Below are 27,628 nucleotides of genomic sequence, written 5' to 3'. Positions count from 1 at the left end.
CGCCTAGACAGATTATGTTGGATGTACTGTTAATGATGTCATCATAAATAAATCATCTGAATCTTTTTAGTTGTCTTGAGAGCGGGTTTTACCTCAGTGTTAGGGCTCAAACACATTGGATGTGACGCCACGTGTGCGTTGCGGCTAAACTTTTGTTGATTATGTAGGTGAAAGGAATACATACATAACATTTTATCTGGACCCGTAAAGGTTGAATGTATCAAATGAGATAAAATATCGACCTACCCTACCTAATTTGTTTCGGCACGAACCCGGAAAATTTGTGTGTGTGTGTGGGGGGGGGGGGGGGGGGGGGGGGCGCAAAGGGACATGTGCCCCATTCCTTCCCCCCCCCCCTAACTTTGTAGCAGCAACTATGGTTTTTATATATTTTATGTGTGTGTGTGTGTGTGTGTGTGTGTGTGTGTCCACCATTTTTTGGTACTTTCCAACGCCCGTGTTATGCCATTCCTCTCTCAAAGATCACATACCTTTCAGGGCCCCGTTCCACGAAGTAATCTTAACACTAAGATCACCTTAAGTGCATAAATACTCTATGCACTTAAGGTGATCGTAGCGCTAAGATCGCTTCGTGGAACTCTGCCCTGTGATATAGAGTAAAGTGCATAATGTAATGACTATACTGAGTCAAGTCTTCAACAACCTGCAGCATTTGCACATTAACAAAGACGGCCATGATCTGAAAAACAAACTATATAAAAAACCTTACTTGTCTTACTTCTAGGTTCCCTCGGTCCATCGACCGTGACCTTGATGGCTTTCTGATAGACGGCTACTTCCGGTGGGTTACAGCTTACGGTGATGGTCAAGGCAAAACTCTTACCTGCAAATAAGGAGGGTAAACAATTAATAGGTGCGCAGAGATGGTGAGACAGACATTTGATATACACACAGTCACACACACGCACGCACACATACAATGTATCGGTGGCCGAGTGGTTATCGTGGTGGTCTGGGAACTGCGTCATATGTTCGAGTCCCAGCAATGGCATGAGACACAATTTGTGAGGCAAAAAATTAGAAGATTTTTATCCCCCGTATCAGTGCGTTAATATCTGTACTTGTGTATGTACTAATCAAACCTGACATACATACAATATTATAGATATTCAAACATAAATACAATTAATGTGACTGTCCTTAATATCCACATGTGAAGAAACAGACTCACGTCAAGCAACCACAGACCCAGACAGTAAAGTAACACCATAAAGGTTACATACAGCGGTCGAAATACTACCGTTCCAACCGATTTGTGTTGCTTGCTGGACCAAATGTCCGGAAGGAATTTTAGTCAATTTCGACCCCTGACATAAATGTTATTTTATTACGGGAAGTATATTTTGCAAGAATTAGCGCCGGAAAACACCAATCGATCAAGTTCGGTATTACAAAGATCTCGACTGCCAACACACTGACGCCGTCTAACACCTCCCAAATGTCAAACCACGCTGATCTGTTATTACACTTTGTTCTATTAAATCTCCAATAATGCTGTATTGGTGATGGGTGGGGAGCCATTATATACACTGTTCGAGGGATTAAGACTAAGCCTATATTTATTTTTTAAAGTTACAATCTCCACATTTCATAATATCGTTATCTTAGTGTATAATACAAACACGACTAGTTTTAATAATGTTAGTAATAGCCCAAACTGTATTTTACCTTCAGATAATGTTATACGTACGAAACAAGTTATATTAGGAAGTGAAATGAAATTTGCGCTACTGCAAACGTAAGGACAACCATAAATGCATGTATTCGATATACAGAGGGGCGGAACGTAGCCCAGTGGTAAAGCGTTCGCTTGATGCGCAGTCGGTCTAAGATCGATCCCTGCCGGTGGGCCCATTGGGCTATTTCTCGTTCCAGACAGTGCACCACGACTGGTATATGAAGTTGCGACAGCGGGTTTCTTCTCTCAGTGGTCCTTAACCATATGTCCGATGCCATATAACCGTAAATAAAATGTGCTGAGTGCGTCGTTAAATAAAACATTTCCTGTTTCCTGTCGATATACAGAAATTGATATTCTAAACCAGATTTAACTCTAGTTGTTAAAAAGGTTTTGTTTTTAATGTGGAAATAATTATGTTACAGAGGTTGAAAACTCAGGTTAGTCCCTTTTTAATACATTTGTACATAATTTATATTGGTGACTACTTCCAAAGAACATCGAAGACTGGTCATGATCATAGTCAAGGACATGGACATGGTCATGTCACTCTTTGCGTGCCTATATCAGTTTAATGTCCAGGCACGTCCGTTGAAAACTGGCGTGTTCGGAGAAGAAATACAACGTCGATATACAATTTTAAATAGTTGAATAATAATTTAACAATTCGCTTGAGAAACCTGCTTTAATGACCGCTCTGTACACTCCTTATTGCTAAATTAGTCTTCTTTTTAAAATGTTAAAAACAATTGTAATTTTAATTTGGGCCATTACTTCAACCATTCTCATAATATAAGCTGGGAAGAAACTATGGCATCTACCGTATGTAAATATGAAGCCATATCCATGACATAAGCTAAATGTTATCGTTTGGTAAAATACTGAGCTCATCTTCACAAAACATCGTAAGCCTAGTTTTGCACGTAAACGGAAATCTACGACTAAACCACAATTCTTCTTCTTATTATTATTATTATTATAGTACAAGAAATATAGTTTGAAGTACACATATTTCAATTTCTTTTGTTCTTAAAATGCTCCATCTTCCGTAATGATGTAATTTTCAAACACGTAAAAATTAATGAATGATATGACTGCTAGTTGCAGACGTAAACTTACAATGTTTTGTGAAATAGGCCCCTGGGCCCAATTTCTCAAAACATCGTAAGCCTAGTTTTGCACGTAAACGTAAATCTACGACTAAACCACAGTTCTTGTTACTATTAACAATAACCCAAATACAGTTTAAAATACACATATTTCGTTTTCTTTTGTCAATAAAATCCTCCATCTTCCGTAATAATAACATTTTCTACGTGAAATAGATTCCAAACGAGTAAACGTAAGACCAGTTTAACTATAGTCGCAGACGTAAATTTACGATAGATTCCAAACAAGTAAACCTATGACCGGTTTAACTATAGTCGCAGACGTAAATTTACGATAGATTCCAAACGAGTAAACGTATGACCGGTTTAACTATAGTCGCAGACGTAAATTTACGATAGATTCCAAACAAGTAAACGTATGATTGGTTTAACTATAGTCGCAGATAATAAAAAAACAAAACAAAACAAACAAACAAAAAACAAAATCCCTGACAATACTCTCAAAACAATATCAACAATTCCCGCCCAATCTCTCCTCCCCTCGACCCAACCTTTATTAAATCCCGTGTACGGATGGTATCCTTCACACTATAACGAAAAAAAACCGTTTCACGTGAACGCGCGTGCATCAAATAACGCCCGGCCGTATTGTTTATGATCTGCCATTAATAATTTATTCAGTGGGACTCGACAAGCGATTTCAGGGTTTTGAAGCAGACAATGTTACTCGATTATAAAACACAAAAGTGTAAAAACGCTGGTTTCACGTCGGTTGGAAGCAAACAAGTTCTGTGTTAAATAGCGCTTATTACAAAAACAAAGCAAGCATCCCGCAGACTGAGGCACTCATCCGGGTGATTGCTAGCGGCACGTGGTCTGCTCCTCACAATGCGCCAGTTGGATTTGTTTTTGGAGAGAGAGAGAGAGAGAGAGAGAGAGAGAGAGAGAGAGAGAGAGAGAGAGAGAGAGAGAGAGAGAGAGAGAGAGAGAGAGAGAGAGAGAGAGAGAGAGAGATTGCAAGAGCGAGCTTCTGGGATTGTTTTTTTTTTAAGGAACACATTTTGAGTTTGTTTTTGTGTGAAATGCGTTTTATTGTTTTTCACTGGTTGTAAATATGTTATGATGAAGAAGCTGACATATATATTTGAATCACATGGGTGTTTTTTACAATCTGAATTAATTTAAACAAAAATAAAATAGAAGAAAGAAACAAACAAACAAGCCAACACAAAACGAAACGAACACAAACCCCAGAACGAAGAAGAATAACAACAACAACACACACACACAAAATAAAACAACCCCCCCACCCCCAAAAAAAACCCCTAAAAAATTAACAAAACACAAACGAAAACAAAACAAATATTAAAAAAACACCCCAACAAACAATACTATTATAACGAAACAGAAAAGATCCAAAAACAAACCCACTAACAAATTAAAGACAACTTTTCTTCTTCTTTTTTTTTTTTTTTTTTTTTTTTTAATCGAGTCAAAGCGAGTTAAAGCGTCAAATGCGTGTCTTTTAGTATACTTGTATCTACCTTATCACATGGAAGTCAGTCATAAACATGAACCGCAGAATGCAGTGGTTTCAGATGTCGGAAATCGTTTCACAAGAATGACTCAAGTTGTGGAGAACGACCTTGGCTTGAAGGAGTGGAGGGTTTTTGTTTTAGCCCGCTTGGCACCTATCCACGCAGACTTGTGGTTGTGACTCAAAATTCCAAACAGGTCAAATCATGCAAAACAACCCTACGACGGCCGGTGTTCCTAAACAACTTAAATCGCTTAGGAAGAAAGAATGAGCAGAATGTTATCTTCGAAACGGTGTAACAAACAGGAAATAAGATTTTATAATAGACTGGTAATCATCACGGCTAATAGTGTACGTCGTAATTGCGTAATAAAGTTGTACCTACTGCTTCTATGCAACTTCTGCTGCCAAATACATAAACAAGGTGCTTATGTTTACATAAAGAAATGCGTATTTGTGACAGTTTTCTTTTTGTTTTTAAGTGGGGTTTTTTTAAATTTTATTGGCCAATATCATCGTGGTTCTTTGGTTTCGTTCCTTTTTGGTGTAACTTGTTGATTTGTTTGTAATGCGTAAAACAATTGTGTTTTCGGTAACTCGACCCTACCTAGCAAAAAACGCCGACCCTAATTATTTTCTTAATGTATCTTTTTTTTTTCGATTAAAAAAAGTAAAATGTAGGTGAAAAGATTAAAAATGTAGATTTTTTTTTAAGTCGACAGACTGTACGTAACTCTTTTTGACACGTTCCCAGAAACACATTTTAAGGCCTAACTGGAAGATTAATTATTATATATTACAAAAAGCGAAAGAAACAAAAGAAGAAACAAAATACTTTTATTTTTATTTTTTTATTTTATAAATCAATGCTCAATAGCATACTGGATGTTGGGGACGTTTTCATCTTCAGCTTTTCAAACAATAAATCCAAACGGTATCGTGTTTCGACAGATCCGAACAAAATGATACGAAAGCAGAGGTCAACTGAGAAAAGGTCAAGACATTCGCCGGGGTCAAAGCCATTGACAATCCCTTGTTAATCCGATCAATCCGGTCTCCTGGTTTATTTATGTTTGGAAACTGGTTTTCCCGCAATTTCTTGCTAGTACAGTTTGGTTTAATAACTTAAAGATTATTTTGTTTACCGATACCATTAGAGCACATTGATTTATTAATCAGGGATGGGAATTGGTGAACTGTAAAAAAAAGAAGAAATCTAGAGGGGTCCCTGAAATTCTTGAAATCCTAGGTTAAAATCTGTGCCATCTGACACATTTTGGAGGAAAGGACGATTAAAATGCGAGGAAACGCAATGTTCCATGAAAGGAAAACAGCTGATCCGGGGAGAATTCCCACCCCTGATTAATTATTGGCTATTGGATGTCATACATTTGGTAATTTTGACATAGAGTCTTAGAGATGAAACCCGCTACATGTTTTTGGTTTTAAAAAATAGTACAGTACATAGATTCCAAAAACAACATTTGTTGTTATTTAACGACGCCATAAGAGCACATCCATTAATTAATCATTTGGTTGAGTTCTCGCTTGAGGTGCTTGCGTCGCAGGATCGAACCACATCCATTCAACTCTTTGAGGTTTCATTGCAAACAGTGCATCACAACATCCGCTTTCCTGTCTGTGGCAAAGTGCATATAAAACATTCCTCGCTGCATTAGGAAAATGTACGTGTCAGAATTACCAACAGCCGATGATTAATTAATCATTGTGCTCTAGTAGTGTCCTTAAACAAAACAAAACTTTAATCATCGTCTATTGGATATCAAACATTTGTAATTCTGACAGTCTTCATAGGAAACCCGCTACATTTTCCCACTTGCAGCATAAACAGAACAGTACATACCATGACCTTTGATATACAAGTCACAGAGCAATAGTTGGGACGGGGAATCCAATTGGTCTACCGATACAAAGAAAAAAACAATTAGACATCAACACCAAGGGGCGGAAGAGAGAGAGAGAGAGAGAGAGAGAGAGAGAGAGAGAGAGAGAGAGAGAGAGAGAGAAAGAAAGAAAGAAAGAGACACACACACACACACACACACACACACACACACAGACAGACCATATACACACAGATATAAGATGCAAATACATGTACGATTAATGATGCCCTGGTGTATGTACCTGTTTTGTTTCAACTTAAGTAAACCAATATCTTTATATTGTAACTGGAACAAGTCAAAACATGCAAGTTTAACTGTTAAAAAAATAGTGGTTCTTGTAATTTTATGACTGTTATCATAGGCGTATGGGGCTCCCATTTTTTAGGGGGGGGGGGGGGGGGGGGGGGGAAAGCAGGCTGATTTTTGCCCGAATTAAAGTGCTTGAATCTGGATTACAACGTTTATTGATATTAGTATTACTGCCAAACAGCAAATGAATCGCCAGACATTTTTACATTTTGGGTAGAATAATGAAAGTATATGGTGAAAAGTGTTCAGGCCTGCTCATTTTGCCCGAATTTCTCTATTGTTTTTGCCCGAATTTAAGGATTTTCTCCAGGGGCAGTCCCCCCCCCCCACCCACCCACCCAACCCCCTGTGTCTCGTACGCTTATGGCTGTTGTAGCAGGTTCAACCATACATTTTGGTAAAAAAATAGTGGCCGCTGGCCGCATTGAACAGGTGGCTGTTATATACCGGTAAAATAAAAATGGAAATACATAGGGCGGGATTTATGGTGGCCGTTATATATGTGTGTATATATATATATATATCTAGAGAGAGAGAGAGAGAGAGAGAGAGAGAGAGAGAGAGAGAGGGGGGGGGAGAGAGAGAGAGAGAGAGAGAGAGAGAGAGAGAGAGAGAGAGAGAGAGAGAGAGAACGAGAGAGAGAGGGGATAGTGACTTTAAAAAAGGAAAGCGGATTTCCTTTGAAGACTGTTTCAGAATGACTGTCTTGATGTCATATGTTGTAACAGTAAACGCCCACTATTACCACTGTTACGTTTTGTGTCGCATACTGCAGTACGCACCCACGCACCAGCGATGATTATTTCAAGTTTACAAATTGAATTACAGAAATGAAAACAGCGTCGGAACATCCGTCTCGTGTATGGTCGGAATCAATATATTGGCTTTGGTGACCAGAGACATACTTGGCAGGTGGGATTTCCACGCTGGTGATATTTTCATTGTGGCGCTTGAAAACCGACTACTACCCACTCTTTGACATTTATAACACTGCGCGCCGGAGTGACATTGAGAGAGTGAGAGAAAAAAAAATGAAAATAAAATTATGATTCTTCATCAAGCTGAAAACATGAACGCTCGAACGAAAGGCGTCCACTGTTTATTTTAATTACACGCGTTTGAGAGATTAACTGTCACCGATCTCTTGATATAACTTATAAAAATAATAAAAAGTGTGTGTTTTTCATAAGGCCCGGCGCATTTTTTTTTTTTTATTTCGCGAGTGCGATGAAAACCAAACGAGCAGAGAAACGAAACACATCTGCCACAGTGCAGTCCCTTTGTTATCCTCCAGAGCAGGGCTTTGAAAAGTCTTCCTCTTTGGAAGCACTCTTTTTGTTATGCAAGACAAAAGTAATCAACTTGGGGCAATTTTAACACATGGGTTTACTTGAATACACTCGCGGTTCGTCACTCACTCATTTGAGGAAATAGAAAACACTGAAGTGCCTTTGTTAGGACCAATTTCCATGTCTTGTCACTTTCACACCACTTCGCAAAAAAACGTTTGTCGTGCGGCGTGCCCGTTAAGCGCGAAAGCCACGAAATATTGAAAACTCTACACGAATTGTTTCACCCGTAGCTCCCGGAAACGCTTGGTTAAAATATATAACCAGTGCCATAAAATAGCATAATAATGTTTCATATTTATTTAACATTGATATTAAGGGTATAATACCCAGAATACCATAGTATGTAGGCAATACTTAGGGTTGTATAATCTAAAATAACGGGGCAGACGTCTACCCCCTCCGAAACATAAACTCCTTTAACCCCCCAAAAAGAGGCAGACCCCTCTCCCTCCGAAACAAAAAGGAAAACCCAACCCTCTTTAAAAAGCCACCCCCCCACCCCCCAAAAAAACAACAAAAAAAACCCCGCCCTACTACACGAACAAAAACAAAACAAAAACCCCCACGATTTTTAAAGTGTTTTCCTTCTGGGTGGGGTGGGGGATGGGGGTGAACTTCCACGTGCTCATCTGTTCCCCTAGCTATTAACGACCATCACCATCATCAACAAAGTTTAACAACGATTTAGAACAACAACAACAACAACAACAACAACAACAAAAAATCAATATACATGTTCTACTATTCGTACTTTGATACAGAAACCATAGCAAAATATCTGGCCGTCTACACCACACCCAAACAATATATACTTTTTAATACATCAGTTTGCTTGGATACATAAAAAAACACAACTTCATGAATTCACCAAGCTCTATTTTAAAGAACATCGCATCGTCTTTGTAAGTCTTCTTGCACTACACTACTAGATAGCATCAAAAAGTTAGTTTGCTTAGTTTAACGACACCACTAAAGCACATCGATTAACCAATAATCGGCTATTGGATGTCAGGCATTTGGTAATTCTGACATATAATCTTCAGAGGAAACCTGCTACATTTTGTTTTCCATTAGCAGCAAGGGATCTTTTATATGCTCTTACTCCACAGACAGGAAAGCACATACCACAGCCTTTGACCAGTTGTGGTGCACTGACTGGAACGAGAACAAAAAACCAAATCAGCTGAATGAATCCACCGAGGTGGTTCGATCCTGCGACGCAAGCACCTCAGGCGAGCACTCAGCCGACTGAGCTAAATCCCGACCCCAGATCGCATCATTGCAAAGTTTCGAGAGGGTAGTAAATTTGGCCCCAGAACAGGCTATGTTCACTGCGAAAAATGAGAGTTGTATAGACTTGGGGGGGGGGGGGGGGGGGAGGTTAAATATAGATTTCTCCCCACCCCCCTTTTGGGGGGGGGGAGAGAGAGAGGGGGAGCATAGGCTACAACTAACAAGGGTTATGTAAAACTATATAATTTGAATAAATAAATAAAATTGCTTTCTTTTTGAGAAATTTGTAAACGTTTTAACTGGGGGAGGGGGGGGGGGGGCTTCTGACAATCTCGACTTTGAACATATCCATTTATGGTTATCAGCCCTCGATATATTGCTTTCCATTTAATCAATCGATCACTTTTGTTTCATTCCAGTGATTCAGTGATAAATGGCGGGTCCGGGCGGAGATATTTACATGTACATGTACATGTTTTTATTACAACGGTCATTGGGCCTTTTCTCGTTACAGCCAGTGCTCCACAACTGGTGTAACAAAAGCTGTGGTATGTACTATCCTGTCTGTGGGATGGTGCATATAAAAGATCCCTTGATGCTAACCGAAAAGAGTAGCCCATGAAATGGCGACAGGGGGTTTCCTCTCTCTCTCTCTCTCTCTCTCTCTCTCTCTCTCTCTCTCTCTCTCTCTCTCTCTCTCTCTCTCTCTCTCTCTCTCTCTCTCTCTCTCTCTCTGGTCCTTAATCATATGCCTGACGCCATATAAACGTAAATAAAATGTGTTGAGTGCGTCGTTAAATAAAAACATTTCCTTCCTTCCTTTCTTATTACAAGGGAGCGGAATGTAGCTCAAGCGGTAGCGTCCGCCTGTGAAGCGGTCGGTCATCGGATCGATCCTTCTCTGTAGACCCATTTGCAGTTTGGGCTATTTTCCGTTCCAACCAGTGGTCCACAACTGGGTCATCAAAGGCCGTGGTATGTGCTGCCCTGTCTGTGGGAAAGTGCATATAAAGACCCCTTGCTGCTCATCGGAAAGAGTATCCTATGTGACGGCAGCGGGTTTCCTCTAAAGAAATATGTCAGAATGACCATATGTTTGACGTCCAATAGCCGATGTTAAGATAAAAATCAATGTGCTCTAGAGGCGTCGTTAAATAAAACAAACTTTACTCTTTTTTTCCCTTATTACAATGGTTAGGATAGTATTTAGTTCAGTGGACAGAGCGCTCGCCTGAGGTGATTGGATCGTAGGATAGAATCTCGGAGGAGTAACCATTGTTTTTCCCCCCCTTCTAAATAGGTATCCCCCGACTGACATATCAAAAGTCGTGGTATATGTTGTTCTACCTCTGAGAAAGTTCATACAAAATCCCAGAGTTATCTTCCTGCTAATGGAAACAAAATGTACAGGGTTTCCTTGGAAGATTACAGACGAGTCAGAATTTAACCAAATGTTTCACATCCAGTAGCCGATGGTTAATTCATCAATGTGCTCTAGTGGTGTCGTTAAACAAAACAAACCGTAACTTTGTAACATGGACTGTGCATGAAATAATCACATTGTGAAAATATATCGAACCTCCCCCGAAACCCACAAAATAAGTGTGTAAAATTTGTTATTAGGCTTTAAAATACAACTTTTCTGGGGACCATCTACCCCCTCTCCCCCCCCCCCCCCCCCCCCCCCCCCCACACCCACATTTCTTGCAAGAACCCTAAAGCCATTTTACCGAGTTGTTACCGCGGTTGACCACACCGCGGTATTCGCCGAAAGGAAAACCAGAGAAAAGCTGCGGTCACCAAGAACAATAACCCATCCCACGACGAAACCAATGCACGGAATGTGGAAGTACTGCGTGATGGCGTAATGGAGTCATTTACCGAGGGGTGTGTGTGTGGGGGGGGGGGGGGGGGGGGGGGGAAGGAGGTTAAAACTGACAATAAACCCATTAAATGATAACGATGAGAATTTACTGTATGGACGCCATCGTTGATCCCATTTCAAAACACCCGATGCTGTACCTGGGGGAGGGGTGTGTGTGTGTGTGTGTGGGGGGGGGGGGCGTTAAATGACTATGGCAAATACGAAAAAAATGCTCTTTTAATTTGAAAGTGCGCTTATTGTTTAGCCGGAGAACGTTTACAGTTTGTTTTGTTTAACGACACCACCAGAGCACATTGATTAATTATTCATTGGCTATTGGATGTCAGACCATTGGTGATTGCCGCTACATTTTTCCATTAGCAGCAAGGGGTCTTTCATATGAATTTTCCGACTGATAGGACAGCACACACCACGATTAACCAGTCGTGGGGCCCTGAATGGGACTTAATAAACCCAATCAGAGAATGGGTCCACCTAGGAGATTCGATCCTTCGACCTAACCACCTCGGGAGAGCACTATACCAACTGAGCTAGATCCCGTCCCGTCTACTATTATATCATGATTCTTATACCAACTATCTCCCTCTCCGGGGGAGGCCTCCCCCTCCCATCACGTACTACTTGTTTCAGGCAAGGAAGCAATATCATAGCCATGGATATTAATTACCTATGTCATGTCGTCACGAATTCGAATGTTAGGAATTCCTGAGCGTGCTATACTGGAACATTGGGCCTCATTCCAGTTTCTAGTGCGACAGTGGAATCGGTGTATTATGAGATATTTGGCAATGTTTTGAAGTCAATAACCGTGTAGTTTCCGAAGTAGGTATATCTTTTCTGTTTCGCGTAAAATCCATTTCAATCTACCATAAACACTAAGACGACCAACACATCATTAGATATAATTATCTAACAGCTGATAATAATTTTACTCATTGACCCTAATTTTAAGGCAGCGTAAAATATATTGTAACACCAACATAAATGTGAATATAATTTCCAGCTGTAACATTAAATTTAGGGTGTTTTTTTTTATAACAGAAGGGATTACGAAAGGAAGAAAGGAAATGTTTTATTTAACGACGCGCTCAACACATTTTATTTACGGTTATATGGCGTCACTGATATGGTTAAGGACTACAAATATATAGAGAGAGGAAACCCGCTGTCACCACTTCAAGGGCTACTCTTTTTCGATTAGTAGCAAGGGGTCTTTTATATGCACCATCCCACAGACAGGATAGTACATACCACGGCCTTTGTTACACCAGTTGTGGAAGCACTGGCTGGAACAAAAAATAGATCAATGGGGCCACCAACGCGGATCGATCCTAAACCGACCGCGCATCAAGCGAGCGCTTTACCACTGGGCTACGTCCAGCCCCAAGGGATTACGGAGATTCAGAAGAATTATTACAAGTTGATATTTCGTTTACCATTTCACAGAAATGATCGTTTGTAATCAAGTAAAACTATTCTAATTACAAACTAATGCTAGGCTCAGACTACCAACTGCCATCTCAAAGTTGGCAAACTTCATCGTGACAGTTAACAGTCTTTGCCTAGCATTACCATAACCCTGATTTGCGTCTCTTCTGATTTTCAGAATATTTTCCGCATTTAGAGGGACGTAGCCCAGTGGTAAAGTGATCACCTGGTGTGCAGTCGGTGTGATATCGATACCCGTCGGTGGACCCACTGAGCTATTGCCCGTTCCAGCCAGTGCACCACGACTGGTATATCAACGGCCATGGTATGTGCTATCATGTATGTGGGGTGGTGCATATAAAAGATACCTTGGTACTAATAGGAAAATCCAGCGGGTTTCCTCTCTAAGACGATATGTCAAAATTACCAAATGTTTGACATCCAACAGCCGATAATTAGTAAATCAATGTGCTCTAGTGGTGTCGTTAAACAAAAGAAAATTCAGCTAATACATTACTTACAACTTTTTTTTTAAATTATCAATCTACGTGTTTCATGTCATGTCATGTCATGTCATAGGGTTTTACGTGCACATTCAGAGCAAGCTGTTGTAGCGCACGCCTGTCAGGAAAGGTGGGGGGGGGGGGGGGGGGGGGGGGGGAGGAGGGGACCGCCTGCACTGGCAGGTGCAAGGGAGCACCAGCAGCCCGATTGAATCGGTAGCAGGCGGGTGGGGGGGTGGTGGTGGTGCTATGGAATTTGAATGGAGCCGTTAATGCCAAAGAGAAAGTGGTGCGCACTTTTGTTGAGGAAATTTTGGCGCAATTTTGAACGGTCGGTCGAAAGGTAAATGGCGACGTGTTTCTAAACGTCTTGACATTTATAACAGCATATTAGACGAAACAAAGAGGTATTTCCCTCAAAAACTAGACGCAGTGACTTAAAGCAAGAGGTTTTAAGTAATGTGTAATAACAGTAAAAATCAGTAATAGTCCAAATCATATTACTCTGCCTAACATTACAATGTCTGAGCACACTTGAAGATATTTATGCAGTGACGTAGGCTGGGGGTTCTGGCATTTCGTACGAACCTCTCCGCTAAGGTTGACACTATTTTTTTTATTTACTGTGTAATATTAGGCTATTCATATACGTATCCAGAGAAAGTGCAGACAAAAGGGTCCGTTAGGTTCATCTTCGATCTCCACCACCACCACCACCAGTACCGCCACCCCCCACCCCCCCCACCCCCACCACCACCGCCGATACAGACCACGCTACGCCCCCGATTTATGGCAAGGGTGGGATAGGTATCCAGGGAAAGTGTAGACAAAGGGGTCCGCTAGGTTAATCTTCTACCCCCGCCGATACAGACCACGCTACGCCTCCGATTTATGACAAGGATGGGGTTTGTGTGCACTAACTATAGTACACAGACATACAATTTTTTTTAACCTTTTCTGTACAAAGAGTTTAATATGTATCTTCTTAATCATAATATATATTTTAAATACAAAAATAAAAAATAATCGTTAATAGGTGTGATAAAATAAGATTTTTATGCCGAAAATAAGTGATTAAACTGATACATATAATATATCATAGCAGTTTTGGTATAGCATAAAAAAATATATACATGTAGAGTGTATGAACGATGTTGCTGTTCAATATTAAAGCGTGTATGGCCTTTTATTAAAGGGACATACCCTAGTTTTTAAACACTAAGGCATATTTTTTTGTTACTCTGAGAGCTGTTTTTGATAACTGAAATCATAGTTTACTTAAATTTTATTGTTTAGATTTGGTCATTCTGGTGTTTTTAATATCACAAAATGCATTTCTCGTGTTTTTTAAAAACGCACGTGCGTCTGAGAAGTAGCAGTTATGGAGTCGAGTTTTAGTCTATTTTTAGAGGGTATTTCACCATTTCAAAGTCACAGACTCATGTTTCACTCAATTGTAACATTTTCCAAATGTGTTATACCGGTATATGTTTGTAGATTAACTAAACTTAGTGTTAATTTTCACGGGTTGAAACTAGGGTCTATTCCTAATGCTATATAGTTATGCTATCTTACTCCAAAACTGATGCTACTTTCTCATAAATTACCAATTTTAAAAAACCCAAAAAACTCTTTCGTTTATTTATTTCCCTCAAGGATATCATCATCATCATGGATAATTATTGTGGAAACACGAACAAATGGTGGCTCCCCACTAACTAGGATGTGGTGCACCACACCGAATACGTCACACACCTGCACGGGCTGGCATTAACCGCGGGACGTCTTCTGACTTCCACATAACAGACAAGACACCCGATACTATAATACATGGGTTGCAGCATTTCACTTTTCTTGTTGCCAATTTTAAAACAACGAATGCCCTTTCGTGCCAGGGATTTCCTTTCTAATTAAAACGAAAGGGCCTCGAGGAGAAGCGGCGATAAAACACACGGCGGAGCCACGCAACGTTGTAGCGGCTTTTGTCCGCGGAAGACGTGCCAATACTTTTCTATGGGTTTGGATCACGTCATATTTGATCTGAATTTGCATAAGAAGCTCAAAAGTCTTTGTCTCTTCGCCAAAAACCATAGTAGTCTTCGCCAACAAAGAAAGGGCATATCTTTTACATCATTAATCAGACTGGAGAGAAGAAGACGAAGAAAAAAACAGAGAGGGAAACTCGTCAGTTGCGGTGACTATGGTCAGAGAGTAAATTAATTTTCACACAAGGAAACGAGGCCGAAAGATGCGACATCAAACATGGTTGGCTAAAGTTACATGATCACGCGTTTACCCGGAAATGCAATTTAATGCATGATGTACATAATACAATGAATCATCTAATCCCGGAACTTTTTAATTCGTTTTAGGTTAAATAGTATGATACGCAGAAAGACATACATAAAAATAATCGCCATCAGCAATATATATTAGTTTATTAAACCTTCACAAATGTCTTTCCTGGAATAAAGGAGACGTGTGTTTCCTTATAGTCCTTGATGGTGATTGGACACATGGTTATAGTGATGATGGGGCATTTCACTATATATTTAGAGCGAACACAATTTTGTGAGTGTATAAAGGTTATTAATATAGTAGATATTTACATACAAAAAAAATACAAAAAAAAAAATCTTTACAAATGTTTTCCCTGAAATGGGACGTATATTTCCTTATAGTTCTTACTGACGATTGGATACAATATCATGTGATGTCGAGACACATCACAATAAATTTAAAGCAAGCACAATGTTATGTTTGTATAAAGGTTATTAATATATTAGATATTTACATAAGAAAATAGTCCCTTGCTATTTGGCTCGATTTTGTAAATGATATGCCAAATTTAAACGGATATGCGTGCGTGTATGTTAAAAAGAGAAAGCGATGGGGAGGGGGAGAGAGAGAGAGAGAGAGAGAGAGAGAGAGAGAGAGAGAGAGAGAGAGAGAGAGAGAGAGAGAGGGAGGGGGGGGGGGAGCGAGAGAGGGGAGAGGGAGAGGGAAGAGAGACAGACAGAGAGAGAGAGAGAGAGAGAGAGAGAGAGAGAGAGAGAGAGAGAGAGAGAGAGAGAGAGAGAGAGAGAGAGAAAACAGGACAGAGAGATATGGGATATTAATATGAAAACATTTTTGTTTATTATTATTATTATTAAAAACAAATTTTAATTATTGCTCTTTTTTTTTGCTATTATAACATAAATATCAAATAAATAAAACCCGGGCAGACATTTCAGCGCTCGAGACAGACGTACTGTGACGTAATATATAATGAATTAGTACATTACTAGGGCGATGTCAGTACCAGTGGATATGATCACTGATTATAAAACGTGCACCAATCCCCGGGCGTCACTAAATATCGAGAAAGTGCAGGACAGACCACTTCCGCAAACTAATCACGCAAACATCGCCACAACAATAATCTACTTGTGTTGGTAGTTTCAGCGAATACGTAAGCTAGGAAATCCCTCTGACAGAGGATATGTTAAATCGCTTTCTTTATAATAATACCTTTATACAACCGTGCCTACATTACACATAACCTGATGTTCACTGCTCACAGTAGTATGTTGACATTAATAACCAACCCTAATGACTGTGCATCAGTATATATATAAAAAAAAACTTCGTATCAGGTGACTAGAGAAAAAAGAAAGAAAGAAATGTTTTATTTAACGACGCACTCAACACATTTTATTTACGGTTATATGGCGTCAGACATATGGTTACGGACCACAGATTCTAAGAGGAAACCCGCTGTCGCCACTACATGGGCTACTCTTCCGATTAGCAGCAAGGGATCTTTTATTTGCGCTTCCCACAAGGTGACTAGAGAAAGTCAATTTCATAATGAAGGGATGGAGGGGGGAGGGGGGGGGGCGGTCCTCATACTAGTATAATGACGTAGTTTATAACTTCCAACATCTAATCATTATCCTTGTCCTAGACAAATAGCTCCGCTAACTGAGGTATGTACCCAGAATAGCGTGGTTAAACCTTAATTGGACATATAAGCAAGAAGATATAGAATGAAAGAGAAATAACGAAGTCTAGAAACGTGACCAAGATTTGCCACAGCTTCCTCTGTACCAAGTTTGCGTTGCATCGCAGCGGTTATGAATATATCTATACACGTCAGAACAGTGTGGTAAATACGGATGGTTAATTATGACATATCATGGGAATATATCAGTGAAAACATACAAAAACCAAACACTGAAGACAAAACAATCCATATAATAGTAGTATCAGTTACATATAGGTCTATATATACACGAATATGACGACCATAAACCCCCTCAAAAAGAAAGAAAAAAAAGTCAATTTATGATCGACATGATATATTTTTAAATTGCAAACGCAAAATGAGATACATGCCAGTTCTTGTTAATTTTATGGTAGTGACAGTTTGCGGTGTTTTGGCACAGATATATATATATATTATTGATATGGTTAAAATTAGACTACATACAAAAAGAAAGATGTGGTATGGGAGGGGGATAAAACCGAAAAAAAACCCCAACCCAAAACCCCCCAAAAACCAATTACCCCCCCCCCCCCCCCCCCCAAAAAAAAAAAAAAAAAAAAATAACCACAAAAGCAAAACACACTTCGATGAATTTCTTTTGAGGAGTATATATTATATTTTTAGTATACATAGCGGTGTCGTAAAGGGAAACGAATATGAAATTCATCTTCAGTTAGAGACCCATAGATCTAGCTTTTGATACTATCAATAACAGACAACACGACAGTATTGGTTTAGTGCATTCCGCCAAAAGCTTGTATGTGTCTGGTTTGGGGTTGGGAGATAGGAAGAGTACCTGGTCGCGGCCCACTGAATCTGTCAAACAGTATTTCGAGTAATATCTAGCGATCACGTACGTTCTTTTTACATGTTTTAATGGACATGTGCTTCAAGTTTGTTTTAGTCGACGTATTGAGGCATACCAGTTTTAAAATTAAGCTATATGACCCATCACACCTCATTGAAAGAAAGAAACGTGTGTGTGTGTGTGTGTGTGTGTGTGTGTGTGTGTGTGTTGGGGGGGGGGGGCAGAAAGATACAATAACATACTACACATAATATGAATATAATGTATGTTGGGGGGGGGGGGAGGAGAAAGATACAATAACATACTACACATAATATGAATATAATATATCTTCTAAAAAAAATTAAAATAACAAAACAAAATTTAATAACTATTTGCATGTTATATGAACTGGCATATATAGCAGCATTCATCGGAGAATGTAACCCTAATTTAAAATAGTGTCATTATATTAAAAACACAATACGCATTCATTCAACCCGTGCGTGTTTATGCATATATAATTATGTAACCACTGGCTGTTACATATAAATTAATATTTGAATGTCTGTACACAGCAAAGTCACTCACTAGACCCACAGAAATATTTCTACCCACTGTCCCCTAAGAAAAGACAAACACAACAGTAACAACTATAACAGCAAAACAACACACGCACACACATCCCCCACAAGAAAAAAACAAAAACAAAAATAACCACAACCCAAACAGACAAATAAACTTTAAAAAAAACAAAAAACACCCAGCAACAAAGGACAAAACAAAAAACAACAACAACGAAACAATAACAACATTTACAGGATATCCGAACATAATAATCGTACACAAGTTAAACACATTCATAATAAAGAAAAACAAAATAATAAACATCAATAAAGAATCATAACTATACAGGATTACAGGTACAGAAATACTCTAACTATAAACAACAAAAATAACGTACTACTACTACTAGGCGCGGATCCAGGGATTTGTGAAGGGGGGTGGGGGCGCCTGAGCATGGTATTGAAAGGTGTTTGAACATGCTTTTAATTTTTATTTTTTATTTTACGTCGACGAACAAAAACGGGGATGGGGGGGGGGCTTCCTGGATCTGCGCCTGCCTGCTACAATAATAATAATAATAACAATAATAATAATAATAATAGGCCTAATATAAACAAAAATAAAATGATACAAAAAAAATACATATTTGAGAAATAATTCTTACCTCTACCACTGCGACCAACAAAACGTAAATCACTGAATTTGGCCACCTGGTTTTTCATGTAGGCCGTGAAGTTCCTCAACTCGGCGCAGTAGTTGTCGTCGTTGCCAGCCGACACGCACACCTTGGTTCCATCCTTGACGTCTCCCAGAGCCACAACTTTAAAGGCCACAGGTAAGGTCTTGTTCGATCGCCAGTGCGACGGTAACACGGAACACACGAAATTAGGACTCCCTGTCCGCACCAACTCCCCGGGGTGGTCGCTCAGTATCGACGTGTACATCTTCTCCCCCGGGCCCCCGGGGAGGGCGTCGCTCGACATCGTGTGGGGGGAGTCGGGGAACGGCGACACCCCGTTCAGATCTGTGGGTAAATGCATGTGGTTAGATAGAGTTGTGTGTTTGACGCGTGACAAACGTATATAGCGAACTGCGAGGAGCCAGCTTTGGTCTGCGGTTTTGTGAATGAGATTAAACCATTCAGCCCGGAACTTTATACAGACCGCTCCTACGGTTTTCTGACTCAACTTGCCGACACGTAGATTACTACGCGCGCTCATTCCCACAGTATTTTAATAACACAACACGGGAATAAACAAAACTTTTTTTGTTTACATTTAACATAGAAAGATTATACAGTAACAGATATATTTACCAAGTTAACAATCAGTTAATAGAAATAAGCTGTTTTAAATGTGTTTTTCAAAATATATTCATTCTTTATTAACGAACTATTTTGCTTGCGTACATGTGGGAGTGATATGTTTAACATCAAACAAAAGTAACGACCTTTAAATGTGAAAATATGTTCATTTAAAAAATATATAATGGCTACAGGGTGAATCAGAAAAAGTTAATATAGTTTACTTTATTTTAATTAGTCACTTCATGGGCGTAGACTGCCGGGGTTGGGGGTGGGATGTCTAATACCTTTTTATTTTTGCAGGGTCTCCAGGGAAGATGTAAACAAAAGGGTCCGTTAGGTTCATATTTGAACCCACCCCTCCAGGTCTAGACCACGCTACGACCCTGCATTTTTTAAATTTTATTTCAGTGCCATGCATATATTATTATTTATTTTATTTTATTATTTATTTTATATATTATTTATTTGATATTATTATTTATTTGATATTATTATTTATTTTATTTTATTATTTATTTTATTTTATATTATTATTTATTTTATATATTATTTATTTTATTTTATTATTTATTTTATATTATTATTTATTTTATATTATTTAAAAAAAAACCCACACTTTTTAGCCTTTAAGGAATATATAAATAAACAAATAGGCCTAGCCATAATATGTAGTATTTCATTATGAAAATGAATCCCTTTCAAAATTTCCTGTTGATGCCCATGTCCTTAAATCCATGGCTGGTATATCAAAGATCGTGGTATTTGCTGTCCTGTTTGTGGGAAAGTGCATATAAAAATTTCTTTCTACTAACAGAAAAACTGTAACGGGTTTCGTCTGAAGACTGGGGCCTACGTGTCAGAAACTGTTTGACATCTAATAGCAGATGATTAATTAATGTGCACTAGCGGTGTTGTTAAACAAAAACACATATTAATTTAATTTCACCATGTTGTATATCTGTCAGTCTGTCTGCTTGTCTGTGCGCGGCACAGTCTCTAGTTGGGGTGAATAAGCCATATTTTTTTTAGCTTTAGTTAAATACAATAGTTAAAAAAGCCCCCCCCCCCCCCCAAAAAAAAAAAAATAATAAAAAAAAAAATATGAAATTGAAAAAAAAAACCAACAAAAGAAAAAAACAACAACAAAACAACCAACAACCCCCCAAACCTCCCCCCTCAAAAAAAAATAAAATAAAAATAAAATAATAATAATAATAAAAAAAAAAAAAAAACGAAAAAAACAAAACAAAAAAAACATAACAGATAACAGCCGTACATATTAAACCTGTTTTGAAAAAGTAATAAGAATAAATATATCTGACAGAGTACATACATTTGGATTACCTTAACAATTAATATTGATCTAGTGATAACGCCTACAAAACAAGGGCATTTTAAAACTTTTAACATTGTTATAACTAGGGAATGGGAATGGCTAGGATTAATTGAACTGAACCTTTTCAAACAAAACGGTGGGGGAGGCATACACCCATCCACACACCCGTCTCCTAAAATATAAAGTTAATTATTTAAAATGAGCGGGAACCCAGGAGCGTATGCAAGGGGGGGGGGGGTAAAACCCCTCCCTTTTTCAAGGAATGTTTTTTCAGTGTATTTTCCGGGGGACCATGACTCGAAACGCCCTATAAACTTCGCTCGCCAATCGTGACACCCTTCTGCTTAAATTGATAATACATTTATTAATTAAAAAACCAAAAACACCCACAAAACAAACAAAAAACAAACAAACAAAACAACACCTAAATTGCGTAATTGTTCGCATTAACAGTTTAAAGCATTTAACACGTACATGCATGGGCAAATAGCACTAAGAAGACAGTCAGACCCAAAGATATATTATCAAAGAAACCGCTGTAGTTAAAAAAAAGAGAATAACTCTGGATAGGTCAAATTCCTACCTGTGTTATGTCACAGGTTAAATGTTTGTGGTTTTACCGTTACCCTTTGATCATTGCCGAAAGGAGATAAATTGACAGATGGCCACGTGACATGATGTTCATCGAGCATGCGCACTAGTTAAGGAAATGGCGGTAAATCGAGCATGGGTTGTTTGTTTATGTGTGAGAAAAAAACGCTGTCCGTAATGATGAGTGCATTTTAGCGGTAATCCACGGACATGACATTGTGTGCTGACCTGCAAGGGAACAAGCGACAGTAAATTCGACAAGGTACTTAACCCAAGGCTCTTGTTGTTTGCTAATTACGCTTGGCGGTGTCACCTCGCGTTGTGACTGCCGATCAGCTGACTGTTGTTGTTCAGAAGTCCCACCCCCTCACCGGCCTTGTCAGAATAATTTGCGTGGGCGGCTTACAACATACCAATAGGTCTTATCTGGTGACACACGCACTTTAATTACCTCTCTCTGCCAGGTAATGACAATATTGCTGTGAATTTGAGGTTCAATCTGAAACTCACTTGACCCATTTTAGTTCATTAGTTGGGTTTCTGTCAGTGTCATACTCACAAGACACAACCATGTGATCGTTGAGAGATTTACATTCTCATTGTCCTTCAATTTAAATGCACATGGACTTGTTACGGCCACCCCCATCAAAAGTGATGGACTGTATATACATGTAGGAACTGTTCAGCGATTGTGTGATTAGGCTCTAAGAAGGGAGGGATTGGGGAGTCATTAATTTCAATAATCTAAATGATAAAAGTAATGTCTGTTTAAAATGTCAATGTTTCGTCAACTAAATGTTGACATCTCAGGAGAAAGCTAAACATAAAAACAACAGTTCAGCATTTAAAGCCAGTAGGATAAAAACAGTTCAAGTGATCTAAATGATAATTTACAGGTAATAGCAGTCGGTTGTTAAATTACCTGTAGGTGATCATGAGATTTTAAAATTTTATAAATTACACAGGTAGTGCAGAGCCCTCAAAAGTACCCGGTCTCCGGCGGCAAATCGCCGCCTGAAACAGCTTTTGCCGCCGCCTACTTTTCGTTGATGGTAAAAAAAAAAAGTGATTTCTCTTCTTTAATAAAGTCTCCTACAAAAGGGATCCAAACAAGGTGCCAAAATAGTTATTTATTTGTCTTGAAACGCGATTAGTTCACATCGAAATTTGATTTTTCAAATGTTTCTAGGGGAGGGCCCCCAGACCCCCCACTTTTCCCCCTGCTGTTATCACTGTTGTAGCCTGCTTCTTCTTAAACTATTGAGGGCGCTGGTAGTGATGGTAATTTTTTTTTTTTTTTTATTCTTTTGTAAAAAAAAATCTACCAAAAAAAATAAAAATACAAACATCATATTCACCAAATAATGTTGGTCAAATTACAACACTGACAATGAAAGGAAGGTGTTTTGACAAGCAATTACATTTGAAATTTTAGAGGAATTAGTGTCCTTAGCATTAGAAAACTTTACTTGGGGGAGTTTAACCCTTACAGATTGCAAATGCCCACAGCAATCGGCAATGCCGTGGAATTTTAAATTCTCTGTAGCACTTTGTTCCCTCTGTGGACTATTTGAATTTTTTTTTTCCACGACATGGTTTTTGCTGTAGACATTTTCCTAATTGCAGGTGTTGGGAGTTGGTACAAAAATGACTGATTTGTGTTAGTTAATTGTTGAGTGACCTCATAATAGAAATCACTGATGAGGTGCACAAACATGTACATGGTTTAACTTTAAGCTGTTATTCGCTGATAAAAAATTGAAGTCAGTAAATATACACCCCTGTATCTCATGGTCCATTCCTTGACGTGGTGAGGTAGCTTCCATGTCTCAATGACTGGGAGAGCTATGCCAGCTGGAGCATTTAGTTACGTTTGAAACGTTTTGACATGGTACTAGCTTGTTATTCATAAAAATAATATTGTGGATAATAAAGAAATTATTACACTCGTGTGTGAAGTCGGTAAATATACATCCATGTCTCAATGGTAGGGTCACCCAAGCTGGACTGGTCAAAGGGTAGAGTCGTCTCTTTTTAGTTACGTTTGAAACATTTTGACATGGTACTAGCTTGTTATTCATAAAAATAATATTGTGGATAATAAAGAAATTATTACACTCGTGTGTTAATCGTACTGATTTTACAAAACTCATGTCAGGATTCATGTATTACTCTCGCTCTCACTCGGGTAATACAATAATCCTCACACAAGTTTAGTAAAATCAGTACGACACACTAGCTCGTATACTAATCTCTATTTATAGTGAGATTATTTTATTTGTCTAAATAATATTAAGATATCTAGATATTTTGAGAAAAAAATTATCAGATGGTTATGGTAATAAAACAATTTGGTCCATATTTATCACTGTGTATCTACATACATACATACATACATACAGGGATTACATGAAATTACTGACCACGGTTGTAATATATATATTTGTATATACATACATGTAATAACTAACCATTTAGAAAGTTACTTTTTTTAAATTTAGGTAGCTGTCGAACCATTGTGGAATACATTCATAAGTTAAATGATATAACAAAGTCTCTTTCTTTGCCTTTTACTGGTATTAGTATTAATTTGGTTTAAAAAATAAAAATAAAAGTAAAATAATTAGTCATGAACCTACCTACCTGGACATGTTTGCAGCATTTTAGAATACACACACGTTACACTGATACAGTGGTTAATCCTTTAAGGAAAGAAAAATGTATTTAACAACACACTTGCTTTATCCCACCCTAATATGTTTCCTAGATCTGTCTCGGAAAGGCTATTGTTCTGTATACCCATCTGCTAAAAATAAAAATTTCATGCAATCAATGTGTGCATACAGAAAATAATGCAGCAAATTTTCAAAGCATAAAATATTATTTGTTGTGCCTCCTGTTAAATCAGCAACAGTATAATAACTAAAAGAAGCATGTTGTTCTGCAGGAAGGTGAATAAGTTAAACGTTTCTTTTGTTTAATGACACCACTAGTCTAGAGCACATTGATTTATTAATCATCGGCTATTGGATGTCAAACATTAAAGAGAAAACCCGCTACATTTTCCCATTAGTAACAAGGGATCTGTTACATATGTATATGCACCATCCCACAGACACGATAGCACACTCGTTGATATACCAGTCATGGTCACTGGACCATCGACAGGGATTGATCCTAGACCAACCGTGCTTCAGGTCAGCACTTTACCACTGAGCTACATTTCGCCCCTGCAGCAGTTTGTTTTTGTTTAATGACACCACTAGAGCACATTGCTTTATTAATCATCAACTTTTGGATGTCAGACATTTGGTAATTTTTGACATATAGTCTTAGAGAGAAAACCAGCTATATTTTTCCATTAGTAGCAAGGTATATGTTATATGCACCATCCCACAGGCAGGATAGCACATACCATGACCTTTAATATACCAGTCGTGCACAAGAAATAGCCCAATGGACCCACCGATGGGGATCTATCCTAATATGACCAAACATCAAGCAAGCGTTTTACCACTGAGCTACGTCCTGTCCCTTTATACTATGTGCCAGTGGTTGTTGTTGATTAGCTGTGATTGTTCCCGATGTGTGGTTTACTAATTTAACTGAGATGCAGTTATAAGCTGTGAGTATCCTGGGAATACCTATAGGAAGTGCAGCTTTCTCTTAACCTAAAAAACTTAAAGGTGTTAACAGAATTTAACAAGACGCACCTCTCCAGCTGAAACCAGTGCACATGTAGCTGTCATGGTGGTTAAATATTTATTTTCTTTTTTGGAAGAAAATTGTCAGAAATGTTTAAACTGTTATTATAATTTTAAAGGTTTTTACTTTTAAAAAAAGTTTGTATGCTCATGAAAATGTTAATAATTGTACATGGCCTCTTATTGTATTTGTCTTTGTATTTCTTCTACAAGAGGTGGGATTTAGCTCAGTCTGTTGAGTGTTCGTTTGAGGTTCTTGTGTTGCAGGATCGAACCACCTCGGTGGATCCATTCAACTGATTGTTTTTTTTCTCTCATTCCAACAAGTGTACCATAACTGGTCAAATCCCATGATATGTGCTTTTCTGTCTGTAGGAAAGTGCATATAAAAGATCCCTTGTTGCATTAGGAAATAAGTAGCGTGTTTGCACTCAAAGTAAGACTAAACATCAAAATTACCAAATGTTTGACATACCAGTAGCCGATTATTTATAAATCAGTGTGCTCTAGTGTTGTTGTTAAACAAAACAAACTTTAACTTTCTTCTACAAATAGATGTACACTTCTTGTTTATCTGGCTCAAAATGGACAACAGTTAACTGCCAACAGTTTTTTAATTTTTTTTTTTAAAAAGAAGACCAAAATGGTTAATTGTTTTACAACACCCCAGTGCCGTGTTTCATCAGTGAGCAGAGTGCAATCAAATAACTAAAAATAAATACACTGATTATACTTACATTTGTATGTAAAAAACCCAGTCTGAAGTGGCCAGGTGTTTAGTTGTACATGTATGTATAATATGTTCTATATAGTACCTGTAAGCCTGATTATATAATGCACCTGCACCAACAGTGGTCTTAAGACTTATGAAGTCGAGATACAGATTTAAATCAACTTTTAACAAACTAACACTTATAATTTAAATTAATCAATGTGCTCCAGTGGTGTCGTTAAAATTTTTTTTTTTTTTTTTTTTAAATTTAAATATTGGTCTCTACTACTGGTATATTGTAACTGCTATTATTTCGTTTTTGTTAATTAATAGTAATATGATGTTTTTAAAACAAAGGCCTTTAAGTAAAGTGTTATTACCTCTACAAGTAGATGTAAATAAATGGATTTCCCACACACCATGATAAACGTAGCAAGTACAAGTAGTTCCTATAGTATTCCGTGTTCGTCACTAATAATCTCATCTTGTGACACGGACCAGGCATAAATAACCATGTGTAATGCAAGGTCAAAGTGACCTGCCGTGAGACCTGTGATTTGAGATGTTTTGCATACCTGTGGTTTTGCATTCACCAGATCAAAGGGTCACCTAGCCTGTGCGGGCTAATGTCGCAGTGTATCTGCCAACACATCGGTTGCACTATCACTAAACCTGCCCCAGGTATTATACAGGTAGTACAGTGAATGGGGGTAGAAAACCATTCACACAGACATTGCCAGTGGATTGAAGGAAACTACGAGTATATGGGGTATTAACATTATGGTTATTTCAACACTTGAGAGAGAGAGACAGAGAGAGACAGACAGACAGAGGGAGATAAAGAGAGAGGGAGGGAGACAACAGACAGAGAGAGAAGAGATAAAGAGAGAGGGAGAGAGACAGCAGACAGACAGAGAGAGGGGGGGGGGAGGGAGGGATGGGAGAGACAGAGGGAGGGGAGATGGAGACTGAGACTGAGATCTTTTATTGGCACCTGGTCAAATACAAGACAGTACTTTCCATGTCCACTGAACATCAACTGACTAATCATTGGCATTCGTGTTCTTCAGTTATGTCATTGAACAAATTTGGTAATTGAAAGGTATTAAGATAATTTTCAAATTACAGCGGCCCTAGACATCATGCACATCACTGACAAGTCAGAATCATGCCACATACATTGATATTGTGACATTAAAGGCATATTGTCACAGACCACTGACCTATTTAATGGTCTAACAAAGTATTACCTGAGCAAAAATAATTTGATTTGTCCCTAAATGTACTTTATTCAACCATCTTCATAACCACCATACTCCACTTATTAATGCTATTTTATAAAGTAATTGAATTATGGCAATGGTCCATAATTCAAAAAACGAAAATTGCCGAGAGGGTTGACATGGATTTCACTCCATCATGGTTCAGTTATGGTGATGCGATGGCTAGATTTGGTTTCCAACAATTAATATAATTTTTATTTATTATTCATTTTTAGAGAAATAAGGTCCATAAATCTGTGACAGTATGCCTTTAAAACTGGAAAATATCCTTAAAAAATAGACAAGAACTCTAATTAATAACCACTACTTTTCAGACACTAGAAACTAGATATTAGAAACAACAGGATGAC

General features: G+C 38.4%; 3 protein-coding genes across 6 annotated transcripts in view; 2 read left to right on the top strand and 1 right to left on the bottom strand.

Annotated features, from left to right (window-relative positions):
* LOC121370560 overlaps positions 1-27,628 on the top strand; it is a 407,496-nt gene that overhangs the window by 72,816 nt on the left and 307,052 nt on the right. The window lies entirely within an intron of this gene.
* LOC121370556 overlaps positions 1-27,628 on the bottom strand; it is a 65,921-nt gene that overhangs the window by 11,092 nt on the left and 27,201 nt on the right. Inside the window, exons 1-3 of one of the 4 annotated variants that reach the window (XM_041495865.1) lie at positions 26,376-26,432; positions 19,011-19,370; positions 731-844 (exon numbers count right to left, since the gene is read on the bottom strand). In XM_041495865.1, coding sequence (XP_041351799.1) covers positions 731-844; positions 19,011-19,329 — 433 coding nt within the window. In that variant the 5' untranslated portion in view covers positions 19,330-19,370; positions 26,376-26,432. Of the gene's footprint in view, positions 1-730; positions 845-19,010; positions 19,465-26,375; positions 26,433-27,628 lie in introns of those variants that run through there. The other 3 variants (XM_041495863.1, XM_041495862.1, XM_041495864.1) reach the window with 3 other exon arrangements.
* The window catches only part of LOC121370557 (transcription initiation protein SPT3 homolog), a 91,613-nt gene continuing 85,678 nt past the window's right edge, over positions 21,694-27,628 (top strand). The window contains exon 1 of the mRNA XM_041495866.1: positions 21,694-21,841. The gene's annotated coding sequence lies outside the window, so the exon portion shown is untranslated. The remainder of the gene's footprint in view (positions 21,842-27,628) is intronic.

This window comes from Gigantopelta aegis, chromosome 4 (genome assembly GCF_016097555.1).
Source record: "Gigantopelta aegis isolate Gae_Host chromosome 4, Gae_host_genome, whole genome shotgun sequence".
Taxonomy (NCBI): Eukaryota; Metazoa; Mollusca; class Gastropoda; order Neomphalida; family Peltospiridae; genus Gigantopelta; species Gigantopelta aegis.
This window is presented reverse-complemented; position numbering and strand designations above follow the sequence as displayed.